The sequence below is a fragment of the Rutilus rutilus genome, assembly GCF_951802725.1.
Source record: "Rutilus rutilus genome assembly, chromosome: 19".
In the NCBI taxonomy this organism is placed as follows: Eukaryota; Metazoa; Chordata; class Actinopteri; order Cypriniformes; family Leuciscidae; genus Rutilus; species Rutilus rutilus.
Genome location: NC_140232.1, coordinates 26,084,835 through 26,098,374, shown reverse-complemented (window position 1 = coordinate 26,098,374; position 13,540 = coordinate 26,084,835). Strand labels below are relative to the sequence as shown.

Sequence of the window (13,540 nt, the reverse complement as noted above, 5' to 3'; positions counted from 1 at the left end):
CTTCATAAAACCAAAGACATGTTCACATCTCTCTCGCTCTCCCACCCTCAGCCCACAGAAACTCTACTGGAGCTTTCATTAACAATAATTTATAAAACAAACACTTCAAATATAAAAGTATTCCCCTGTAGCACATTGATAAGAGCGTCATTTTGCTTTGGACTCAACATATGGAAAGAACCGTAAAAGAAAGAAAAGCAGAAAACAGTTTGCGACGGCTTTTGTATTTGGCAGGTTGATAAATAACGAAAAGTCTCTTGCTTAAAAATGTTTTCAGGGACAGGAACTTGTATGTGAGACTAGCTGTTGGGACACTGGATTCAGAGATCTCTTATAATGGTGCAGAAACAGATTTATTTCTCTCTTTTTGTGAAAATGTTTAAGGGTTAAATTACAGATATTTACAATTATGCTAAAATCATTCCAGTTCAAATATAAACATGAATAAAACCAAAACAAAGGACAATCATAAATCTGACTGTTTCACGTGGATTCTGTACATTGGTGGAAAATTAAGTTGATGAAGATGGTTTATTACTTTGTAATACACCATAGTACCTGTTCTCAAACAGCTTGTAAGAATAATCATCGGTTTACAGGAATGAAAATGACAATTTAAAGTCAAATAATGTCACGTAGGGCCATCGTTGTGTTAAAAACCTGAAAACTTGCACCAGCGATGGCCCTATCAAACTATACTTCAATGCCACTTGTTGGCAGTTTGCGTTCACCTGAAGTTCCCGTCATAAACAATCCATTTATCATTCATAAAGAGTGGAAATTTTGTGGCTGTTTCTGTACCAGCTTTTCATTAGAGAGCTGAAAACATGGTGGGGTAATCTGGCTTTGCTCTCTGCCTCGTTATCGTTACGTTCGTCACGCTTGTTATCTCCTGGGCCGCTCTTTGTTCTTAGCCCGTCTGCTAATCTCACTACTGTCTGACACAAAAGCAGCTAATTAATCCTGTTAACATGGCAGCAATTCTTCATACAGGTCTGATTTCTTCAAAGCATTCACATCTAAGAGTGTCGTCTTCACTCTTCAGGAAAAGAGGGAAATAAAAAACCCAAAACTTGGGAGATCAAATGCAACAGAAGATAGAAAACGTATCTAGTTGCTTAATAACACCGTGCTTTTATCACTGTGAGGGATTAATCAGACAAGCTAGCCTGTGATTGGCTGTTTTTATTCTTTAAAGGGAAATTATGTTTTGAAGTAAAATTGAAAGCCTGGTGCTTTAATTGTGTTTCCCTAGTGGAAAAGTGAGGAGTGTACGACTATGTTCGGAATAGCGTACTAATGTGATACTCTCATTAGCTTTGCAGTATGTATACTGTGCACAGTATGCATGGGATACCCAGATGATCTCCTACATTTGCCAAGACACACACAGCGCAGAATATTGCATCCCAGAATGCAATGCGCACAACTTGACCTTCAATTTCCATCTCTTTTTCTTTTGGCATTTTGACACAAAATCGATATTAGATTATGAGATAAGTTGCTTATATGCAACATCACAAGATACCATGTGACAGTGTAGCATACTGATGTTTATCGCCAATCATTTCACCTACTATTAGTAAAAATAGTACAATAAAGAATATACTACAAGTAGTGGGCTAGAATTCTATTCCGAACATTGCCTGAGCTAATTGTGTCTTATATTGAGTGTTGTAATGGGTTGAATTTGGGCACAGTTCCGCCATGCTTTGAGGTCATCTGAGATTCACATCACTGTTGCACAATTTTACCACCACATCACACCAGAGACGTGATGTACAAACCCCTTGTTTGTGTTCTCTCGCCTTCCACAACATCTCAACAGCACGTTGACAGATCACATGAGTACAACAACACAAAACCCTCTTATCAGAGTGAGGAGCAGCCATTTGAGTAATGTAGTGTGCAGTTGTAAAGAATGCTACTGTAATATTAAACCTAGGCTCATTGGAAAATCGTGCCTGTGGCAGTATATATGCAAAATGATAACCGTTGCTTCTTGTACCGTTCGCGGCAATTTAAAAATGAGCGGCGCTAAAAGCGATTTCAGTTTTATCAGAGACAGATGAATGTGAGTTCGGCAAGGTTTTGGTTGTTGGTTGTTCTAAATATCGAGGCAGTACGGGAATGAAATGTCTGGTGAGTGGAGCAAAAAGGCTAATGCTCGGTTGCGTTTGAAAATAACGTAGCACATGCACTAACAACCGTCATTTTAGCTTGCGTCTACGCGTCTTTGAGCTCTTTTATCTTGACTTGTGTTTCCCAGGACACTCCACATCCATTGCATACGCAATTCTGTACCAGGTGAGCAAGCAAGTTTACTGCATCAGAATAGCCATATGGAGCTGATTATGTGATGCAAGCGTCAAACTGTGTTAGTTTACAAATCATGCACTATGGTAAAAGTGTTTTCAGGTCGTAACATAGTATTGTGCAAGGAACTGCTAGAAAATAAGTCTTTATTAATCAATAACCTGCCACTGTAATTATAATTTGTGTGAAATGAATGAAAGTTGTTGGTGTTTTACTGCCACTAGTGTTCATTTCAGCTGGAAACTGTAGTAAAATGTGCATATACGTATGTTTTTGGAGTTATGCAAAAATGTAAGTAGAGGCAGATTTTTCCAATGAGCCTAGGCTGGTAATATTACTGGTAGTATTTGGGCTTTGTGATTATTCAGTGTCTAACCTTCATGTCTTGGTTTCAACATAAGTATCAGTGTTTCTGTTAAGTATAAAAAAGCAAAACAAAACAATAAAACACCTGCAGCTCACATTTCTCATTGGATGGTGCATTGGAAAATCAACTCCGATCAAACATGGAGTTCAGAGCAGTTTGGAGCATGGTGAATTTTGGATCTTTGAGGCACTTCTTCAAAAAAAACACATTTTATCTCCCATTTACTCAGTAAAATCAACACGGGTGGTTAAAAGCATGTGGTTTGAAGCACAGCTACCCACTGTTTAGGAAACCATCATGGTCATGAATTAAAATGTGCCACTTTGCATCATAGAAGGCATCATAAATTCTTCGATTGGCTACCTACACTATAATACAACATTTACCTTTAAACATTATACATTCTTGTTTCGCTTGAGGACGCACCTCATACAAGATTCAAGAGATTTAAAAAAAAGAAGAAAAAAAAAGAAAAGTCGAACAGAAAATAAAAAGTGCACATTAAGTTAGAACTGTCATATTCAGCTAGGGTTGATGGGAAATGTAGTCTCTGAAGGACGCAGGCACACATCGATGGAGCTAACTTGAGTCCCAGGCAACAGTGCGCGCACGTTCACACAAACATGGGTGTCAAAATTAAAGAGGACGCTGGGAAGCAGGAAGACAATCAACAGCTGAAATATGGGGAATAGTTCTGAGTTTGTTTTCTGAAGTTCCTCCAGTCGTTCTTCTTCCAGTGTAATCCTAAAATAACTCGACGGGGAGGGTCCAAAACTTGAAGTCTTAGTGTTGCTTTTTGTCTTTAACGCAGTTTGAAGGAAAAGTTCTTCTCTGTGAACACATAGTCTGAGTTAAACTCAGCTGTAGAAGTCTCATGGAGCCGCAGGCAGAGAAACATCGGCCGTATTGTTCTTCCCTCATATGGTTTCTTCAGTGGAGAGCAGCAGAGGATTAATGTACTCAAATCCCTCAAACTCAGACTGGTCTATTCTCTTTATCACATCCCTGAGGAGAGAAACCAACATTATTATTGACCGAGCTACAATTCAACTGTACATGCCCCTCACTGTGGCTTAAAGCAAAGAATGTGGGAAAAAAAAATAAACGGGAAGCTAAAGCGCAGAAGGTGTAGTTTTTGATCAGCTGAATTTCCGATAGGTGCTAAAAAGCATTGCAGGGAAGAACTAGTTGCTGGCATCATATCTTTTATTCATTTAGCAGACACTTTTATCTAAAGTGACTTACAAATGAGGAATTCAGCAAAGAGATTCACCCTAAGGAGGCAATAACGCGAGAAGAGCCAACAATACAAAGTTTCAAACATTGTCGAGAAGAGTATTTTGAAGATGTGTCCAATTTGACCTTCTATTTCCAGTCTGATTAAATACAGCTGTGATGTTTAATATTTCTCTTTGTTCAACAATAGATTGAATTGGAAAAAATAGAGCTATTTTCCAACAAAATTTAATTAAAAATGTACAATAAAAGTACTTTCTTGGGGATTATACACTACCATTCAAAAGTTTAGCGTTAGTAAGAGAGAGAGAGAGAGAGATATTAAAGTGACAGTAAAGATATTTATAATGCTACAAAGATTTCTATTTCAAATAAATACTGTTCTTTTGAAACTTTCTATTTAAGAATGAATCCTGGAAAAATGTATTAATGTTTCCACAAAAAAATATTAAGCAGCACAACTGATTTGAACATCTGATAATAATAATAATAATAATAATAATAATAATAATAAATGTTTCTTGAGCACCAAATCAGCATATTAGAATAATTTCTCAAGAATCATGTGAAAACTGAAGACTGGATTAATGGCTGCTGAAAATCATAGAAATATATTAAAAATAGAAAAACAGCTATTTTAAAATGTCATTTAATTTCACAATATTACAGTTTTTTTACTGTATTTTTAATCAATTAAATGCAACCTTGGTGAGCATAAGTGACTACTTTAAAAATATTAAGAACTTACCCTAAACATTTGTGACCCTGGACCACAAAACCAGTCACATGGGTCAATTTTATGAAATTGAGATTTACACATCACATGAAAGCTGAATAAATAAGCTTTCCATTGATGTGTGGTTTGTTAGGATAAGACAATATTTGGCCGATATACAACTATTTGTAAATCTGGAATCTGAGGGTGCAAAAAAATCGAAACATTGAGAAAATCGCTTTTAAAGTTGTCCATTTATGTTCGCGATTGTGCTGCATTCACTCACAGAAATAAATGTTTTATATATTTACGGTAGGAAATTTACTAAATATCTTCATGGAACATGATCTTTACTTAATATCCTAATGATTTTTAGCATAAAAGAAAAATCGATAATTTTGACCCATACAATGTATTGTTGGCTATTGTCACAAATATACCCGTGCGACTTGTGACTGGTTTTGTGATCCATGGTCACACATTTGAATGTGAAAAAAAAAAAAAATCAGATTTTTAATATTGCATCTATTATTATTGTTCTTTTTTGGATTCTGCAGGGAATATATAAACTTATGAGCACATCTGTAAATGCAACAGAAATAACATCAGCGTCAAGGGGCTGGTTAACCACAAAGGGGGCTTTAACTACAGCAGTGGGCAGACAGAATTACACTAGAGTACAACTGAGAAATTCAGCGGCGTCTGTCTCCTCTTGGCTATTTTCTGCACTGGCAATGATCCTTTACATGTCTAAAGAGATGGTAACGTTCTTGCTGAAATCAGACCTCTTGGTTTTCAGAACCTCAGGAATCCATTGATCTATTTTATCAGCCTGTTGAGGATACTACACCGCTGTAACGCTCCACCTCTTCTATGGCGTAATGCTGAGACGATTCAAAACTAGTTTATCACGTTCTGTCAAACACGGTCCATGGAGGGCAATTCTCCTCTCCAACAAGCTCAGCAAGAACTGATATTTCACCAGATCCGGGATCAGCGCCCAATTGTGTTTGTGCTGTGTCTGTTTGAATAAAGTCCCCAGAGGGCCACTTGACTGTACGTGGGTGTGTGTGGGGTCGAAATGCCTCCAGAAAGAGTGAAACTTAAAATAACATGAATGACACCTCTATGCCGTAATATCAGGCTCAGGTTTCAAAGGGAGTGCAGGGGGGGAATGTGCGATGCCACGGAGGAAGAAACACAGAATGACGGACATTCTGGGCACTGACCAAAATAAACAAGCCTCTTTACTGCACAAATGTTTCTTTAGAAAAGAATTACAAGGTGGAGCTTAAAAGAATTTGCACAAAAGGTACACAGCTTTTTGAACAAAACTCCAAACTGATAACACTTCTAACACAGCTGTTCATTTAAAGCCTGCGCTTTCATTGGGGCTGTGCATTTCTTTTTACATTTCTTTTCAAAACAAGATTATTGTGACGGGTAATGAGAACATTTGGTTAATGAAAGGACATTACTTTGAATGAAAGGTGTGTGTAGATAAAAGACTCATGGTGCATTTACAAATGTACTCTATCAAAAGTTTGGGGTCTGTACAATTTTTTTTATGTTTATGAAAGAAGTCGCTTCTGCTCACCGAGGCTGCATTTATTTGATCAAAAATACAGTAAAACAGTAATACTGTTAACATTATTACCATTCAAAATATTTGAAGATATTTTGAAATGTGATTTATTCCTGTCATGGCAGTTTTACTTCTTATTATCAGTGTTGAAAACAGTTGTGCTTCTGTTTCAATCAAATTCTGAAAAGAACAGGATTTGAGTGAAGCACAAATCTTTTGTGGCATTCTAAATGTTTTTACTCTTTTACTTTACGCTCTGAGACACATCCCACTCTGGACGCACATTCCTTTAATCCAAAAGACTAAATCTCTTACAAGGAAGGATTTCACCCCCCACCCCCCCACCCCTTTTTTCGTCTGCCAGATCAGTCAAACAAAAAAGGCTTCCATCACTTCCTCCCCCTCCTCCTCTCCTCCACCGTGTGGGACGTCAGGCTTTTCCAGAGCTTGCTCTGCTTTTGAAGTGTCTGGCTGCTGCGTTCCTTTGAAGCCTGCTTGGAAAATCTCGTATTGAACTAAGAACCCGCCGTTGCTCTATAGATTACTGTCTGTCAGTTCATCTGACTGCGGCCCACTTGCGCTTCTGCTAATTATGAGTGACAGGTTTACCGGCAAATTGTCTTCAATCGGCTTGTAGACTGCAATGATTGTGTATTCAGCGGTTAGTGTTCATATAGTACGAGGTGCATCTTGGGCTTCTCATGGAGAGCAAAGATATCAAACCACCTCAAGATATCGGATGACCTCATTCGAAAGCATCGCACCATGTCCTAACCAGACATGATGCGATTAGATTCCAGAGACAAGCAATTTGTCTGTCCACACATTAAATAAAGCCCATCATCAGTGCCCAAGATTATCATTGTCATACTTTGTATGTTGTTGTCACAGAAATAGAATCATCGTGTATCACTGAACATTGAAAAGACACCTTTTATCGTGTGTCGCAGAATCATGTTGCATCTGATTAGGACACTGTGTTTGAATGTAAGGAAGTAGAATTAAAATTAACTGAAACTTTAATGTTACATTTAAACAGATAGAACGATAGACAGATAGAATGATAGAAAGATAGAACGATAGATAGTGATAGATAGATAGATAGATAGATAGATAGATAGAATGACTGAACGAACGAACGATAGATAGATAGATAGATAGATAACATAAATAGAAAGATAGATAGATAGATAACATAAATAGAAAGATAGATAGATATATAGATAGATAGAATGACAGACAGACAGACAGACAGATAGATAGATAGAATGATAGACAGAACGATAGACAGATAGATGAATGACAGACAGACAGATAGATAGATAGATAGATAGATAACATAAATAGAAAGATAGATAGATAGATAGATAGATAGATAGATAACATAAATAGAAAGATAGACAGATAGATAGATAGATAGATAGATAGAATGACAGACAGACAGACAGACAGACAGATAGATAGATAGATAGATAGATAGATAGATAGATAGATAGATAGATAGATAGAATGATAGACAGAATGATAGACAGATAGATAGATAGAATGACAGACAGACAGACAGACAGACAGATAGATAGATAGATAGATAGAATGATAGACAGACAGAACGACAGATAGATAGAATGACAGACAGACAGAACGATAGAATGACAGACAGACCAATAGATAAAACGATAGATAGATAGATAGATAGATAGATAGATAGATAGATAGAATGACAGACAGACAGACAGACAGATAGATAGATAATAGATAGATAGACAGACAGACAGACAGAATGATAGATAGATAGAATGACAGACAGATAGATAGATAGATAGAATGACAGACAGACAGACAGACAGATAGATAATAGATAGATAGATAGACAGACAGACAGACAGACAGACAGACAGACAGACAGAATGATAGATAGAATGACAGACAGACAGATAGATATAGATAGACAGACAGACAGACAGACGGAACGATAGATAGATAGATAGATAGATAGATAGATAGATAGATAGATAGATAGATAGATAGACAGATAGATAGATAATAGATAGACAGACAGACAGACAGAATGATAGATAGATAGATAGATAGATAGATAGATAGATAGATAGACAGACAGACAGAATGATAGATAGATAGATAGATAGATAGATAGATAGATAGATAGATAGATAGATAGAATGACAGACAGACAGACAGATAGATATAGATAGATAGACAGACAGACAGACGGAACGATAGATAGATAGATAGATAGATAGATAGATAGATAGATAGATAGATAGATAGAAAGAATGACAGACAGACAGATAGATATAGATAGATAGACAGACAGACAGACGGAACGATAGATAGATAGATAGATAGATAGATAGATAGATAGATAGATAGATAGATAGATAGACAGAATGACAGAACGATAGATAGAACGATAGATAGAACGATAGATAGATAGATAGATAGATAGATAGATAGATAGATAGATAGATAGATAGATAGATAGATAGAAAGAATGACAGACAGACAGACAGACAGATAGATAATAGATAATAGATAGACAGACAGACAGATAGATAGATAGATAGATAGATAGATAGATAGATAGATAGATAGATAGATAGATAGATAGATGGATGGATAGAGTTCTTATTCTGTGTTGAAGGGCTTTGAATTGAGTAAATTACTCTTCATTCCAATTCCACTTCATTTTCCTGCATGTTGTGGCCAATTTAATTCAAATTCGCACTCATTAATTGAAGAGGAGCTAATTCTTCAATTCTACATTTTCCATAACCCTGGTAAGCATTGTATGTTTTGAATGCACAGTCATGGTACTAAATCACGCTGTTAATCAAAGATGCCGCCCTCTTTCTGAGCTGCATTTCACGAGCTCCATTTAATGTAAATTGAAAACAGGAATTCTTTTCAGTAGCTTGAGGGCCGCCGGTCTCTATGGATCAAATCAGAATAACAAATTCAGCCAGACATAAAAGTCATTGTGAAGACCGGAGTCCCTCTCCAGAGAAATACACCTCTACAGAACAATACGTCTCAAAGCCTGGCGGGATTGTCCTCTATGAAGAATGACTGGAATGTCTGAAGAATCTCTTGAGAGAAATGGGGTGAGACCTCAACAACTGACCTAAATGTATTCAGACATGCAATGAGTCAACCTACAATCCTCCACTGTCAAATAAATGCACATTTTTTGCACTGAGTCGACTAGCCTCTTATTTTAGCACTTGTTTTAATCACAGCGGTATTCAAAAGGACCGAGTTTATGAATGAGCGACTGAAGAAAAGACTTGAAAGCTTAAAAGCCCCCCTAGAAACTCACTTCACACTGATTGAAGCCTGTTTTCACCTGAATCTATGGTTTTTAATGCCTCTCGGCATCAGGTTTTTAGCCGTTTAAGAGCTGTTCTTTGTCCTCCCTTTCAATGTGGCCCTTTTCGGTGCACCTCATACTGTAAAGCAATCAGAAACTCCAGAGGGGATGTTTCCATATGACATCACCACCTCTTGACGATAGCCTCCAGATGGGTAAGCCATTTCACTTCATCTCGCTCTCACTTCTGAAGGGGAATCTTAGACATAAACCTCACCATCCTGGACCAGCAGAATCAAGCTGAGTGGAAACCCCCGTTATTAAACGCCTAAATCTTCTGCTGGTGCAGTCATGTAACTTTGAAGTCGTTAAATTATTACATAATCGCTCTCGAGATGGATTCCGCAGAAGTGACGACTGACTTTAATTTTCATTTAAACATTTGGAAGATGTTAAGGTGTGTAAGGAGATGCCAGTTTGTCTTTTCATAATTCAGATTCGGACATATTTGACCAAACACGAGTCCAGTCGTATTAGCGTTTTTTTTACAAACTAAACAGGTCTTTGGAAAACAGGTGGAGTGATTCTTCTGTCATAGATCTTTACTGATCATTTGTGGTAATGAAATGCCCTTCAGCCAAGCATAACATTTTTTAATACTTACTCGTCGTCTGGTGTTAGCTGCACGGGTTCGTTGGTGAACTGCGTGTCAAAGTTTTCTAAACCGTAGTCGTCTGTGATCTGAGGTTTGAACGGTGGCGTCACCTGCTTCTGTTCCAGCTAGAAGAGAAAAGAGAGAAAATGATCGATTAGTACAGAATCCACTCCAACGTTACAATATCAAGACCCTTGATCAGATAAGACTGTTTGATTATCTTCTATACTATGCCCTCCTCCCCACCCCAAAACACCAAAAAAGGAATCTAGTGAGCTGCCTTGCTGTCTACATTGCCGAGTTCAACAGTGGGGACAGTCCAATGGCCCAGGCTGAGTGTGAAAAAGTTTCAGGCCACGTAACTCTTCCTGAAGAATTTTCCTGCTTTCTGTGTTTTCACTGTTATACAGTAGGGGGCGCTATTACGCATCTTCTAAAAGAGTACAGAATCATCAAAAAGAGATGTGAAGAAGAAGCAGAGACAAGCGATAACATATGTAAGCAGATGCATATGTAAAACTATGCGATCATCTAAATTAAACCGCATATAAATCAAAGCCGTCTAATGTTACAGAACGAAATGTCAACCCAGGATGAGCTATTTGACCGTGCAAGCTTTGGGGGGTGTTGATGGACTCGAACTACTCGTTCTGAACCCCATTCAGACATAGTCTTTGACAAAAACACAATCTTCTCCGCTTTTGGCTTAAAATTGAGCTTTTTTTTTTTATAAAGCTTGTTGATAAATAAAGAATGCATGAAACAAGCATTTTTTATTAAAAGCGGATACAACAAAATATTCTAGAGGCCATGAAACTGTTGTGAAAATGACCAAAAATGCTGGCGCTAGCTGGCAACTTTTGTCAAATATGCTGGCGGGGAAAGAGTTATGCCAGCTATGGCAAGTAAACAACTGAACTGCTGGCCTAATCGAGCCAGGAGAAATAAATCCTTACTGAGCCCTTAATAGGTAGGTACCTTTTAAGACAGCATGCACTGAACTAATATCCTTTAGAGTATCATGTGGTTAGTTTAGCAAACATGATAACAACAGACTCTATATATTCTTAAAAAGAAATGTTCTTTATTGGCATCTATGGTTCCATGAAGAACCTTTAACATCAATGGAACCTTTCCATTCCACAAAAGGTTCTTTATATTCTACACACTTCACACAGTTGTGTTAAGAACTGTTCACGGAAAAGTTCTGCACCGCAATTTCTGGTGTGGCACAAAATTAAATCTCGAGGAAGCAGTAGGCATATAGTCTATAAGCATAAAATACATTGGAAACAAAAATACTGGGGGAAACGAGTAGCCTACATTTAAATTAGAATTACATTTTTATTGATACTTTTTTGGTATTGAATGAAATACAAGAAATAGAATTTATAGTCAAAATTTCTCTCGACGACTCCATCTTGGAAGAGAGCATAACGTTGCCTGACAATGTCCAGCCAAGAAGTTCATATGAAAGAAAAAATTGGACCAGATCATATGCGCCAATGTTTATGAGATTCCACTGTGACATCCACGTTCAAGTAAAAACACAAAAAAAGAGACAAAGCCATTTTTGTTTGTTCTCACAAGGCCACTAATATTCCATCACTTCCGGCATTAAAACACTCTGAAACAAACCAAACATGGCCCTTGTGTGAGAGTCCTGAAGTATTTAATAAAAGAGAATAAAGACAAAAAAGTGGAGAGGGATAAGGAGAGGAGTATTATGGAGCGTAGAAAGAAGAAAAAATATAGACCACAGTATTAATTGTAGACTGAGGTTTGATGTTAAGCGCTTGTCAGAACAGACCGATTCTCTGGACGTCAACACTATGGGTCAGATAAGGTTTGTTTTCACATGTTGGACTCTTTTTTTTCCTCGTTAACGTTCTCTGTGTGTTTTTGAGGACATGATCCTGCTGTGTTCCACTCCACGCCGATCTGCACAAACTGGAACAGATGGCCCTTCTTCTCTCCTTTCACTACTATCTCACTCTCTCTATTGAGTCGAATTCATGAGTCCAGCTTAATGTCTCTTGTGTCGGTCTGTCAAATGGCCGCAAATAGATTTTTACATTTATTAAAGAATCTGTGAGTAGTGAGCCGGAATATTCTGAGTGGTTTCTATGCAGTTACTAGGCTGTAGCATTTCTTCTGTTCTCTTACTTTCCAAATCATTTTCTGCCATTCTTCGATATATACACTACCGGATCAAATGTTTGGGGTCAGCAATATAATTTTTTTAAAGAAATTAATACTTTCATTTAGCAAGGACATATTAAATAGATCAAAGGTGACAAAAAAGAAATGTATAATGATACAAAAGAATGCTTTAAACTTTCTATTCATCAATGAATCCTGGAAAAAGTATCGGTTTCCACAAGAATTTTAAGAAACGCAACTTTTTTTAACATTGATAAAAAAATTCTTGAGCACAAATCAGCCTATTAGAATGATTTTTGAAGGATAAGATGTGACACTTAAGACTGGAGTAATTCTGCCTAGCCATCACAGGAATAAATTACATTTTAAACTATATTAAAATAGAAAACAGTCATTTTAAATTGTAATCATATTTCACACTATAATTGTTTTAACTGAATAAATGCAACTTTAATGAGCATAAGAGACTTTCAAAAACTATAGATCGGTTGTGTATGTCATCCTAGTCTTTCCCAAGAGCAATACATTCTGCTTTTGCATATGCGTGGATTGCAGTGTAATGGCAAAACAAAAGTGGAGAGAGACATAACAGAGAGTTAAAGACGGCACACAGGGGAAAAAGAGATGTTAATTGGTGCCCAGCCGCCATGTGTGCGTGTTTTTTATTCCCGAGGCCACTGACTCCAGAGAGGCAGGCGTGACGCAGTTGGCTGCAACCTGCCTGGCGGAACATGCTAACGCTCGTCTCTGTAGCAGAAAACCAATTACACGCGCACACCCATCCAGATGCACAGAGACTCTTCTCACTGATGTGTGGGAGGGGATTATTCCCACACAGATCCTTCGCTAGTTCTCGCTTCCCGCCGTTCTCTCACTCTCTCTGTCGGGGTCTGGCATCATCCTCTCCGAGAAAAAAATGAACGTAAACTCACTGGTAATCTTCTAGGATGACATGGTGCTGATTGAAATCGGACACTATGGCTCTCTTGACACCTGGCATTAGCATGTTTTCTGTGATCGCATCACAATCTGATAGCACTTGATCACATTAAAAATGGCAAAAATGCACCCATGCATGGTGATCTGATCACGGACTAACACATTTTTGAATCTGAAATGCATTTGACCCTATTGGATTTGTAATGCAAATGCGATTTTTTCACGATTCTGGTCAC

At 37.6% G+C, this 13,540-nt stretch overlaps 1 protein-coding gene across 6 annotated transcripts in view; it reads right to left on the bottom strand.

The window, feature by feature from the left end:
- Positions 1–226: 226 nt before the first annotated feature.
- prkcz (protein kinase C, zeta) overlaps positions 227–13,540 on the bottom strand; it is a 111,113-nt gene continuing 97,799 nt past the window's right edge. For 4 of the 6 annotated variants that reach the window (XM_084388945.1, XM_084388946.1, XM_084388949.1 and 1 more), the window contains 2 exons: positions 10,212–10,327; positions 336–3,688 (listed from right to left, as the gene is read on the bottom strand). In XM_084388945.1, the coding sequence (XP_084245071.1) occupies positions 3,601–3,688; positions 10,212–10,327 (204 nt within the window). In that variant the 3' untranslated portion in view covers positions 336–3,600. Of the gene's footprint in view, positions 3,689–10,211; positions 10,328–13,540 lie in introns of all 6 variants that reach the window. The other 2 variants (XM_084388950.1, XM_084388948.1) reach the window with 1 other exon arrangement.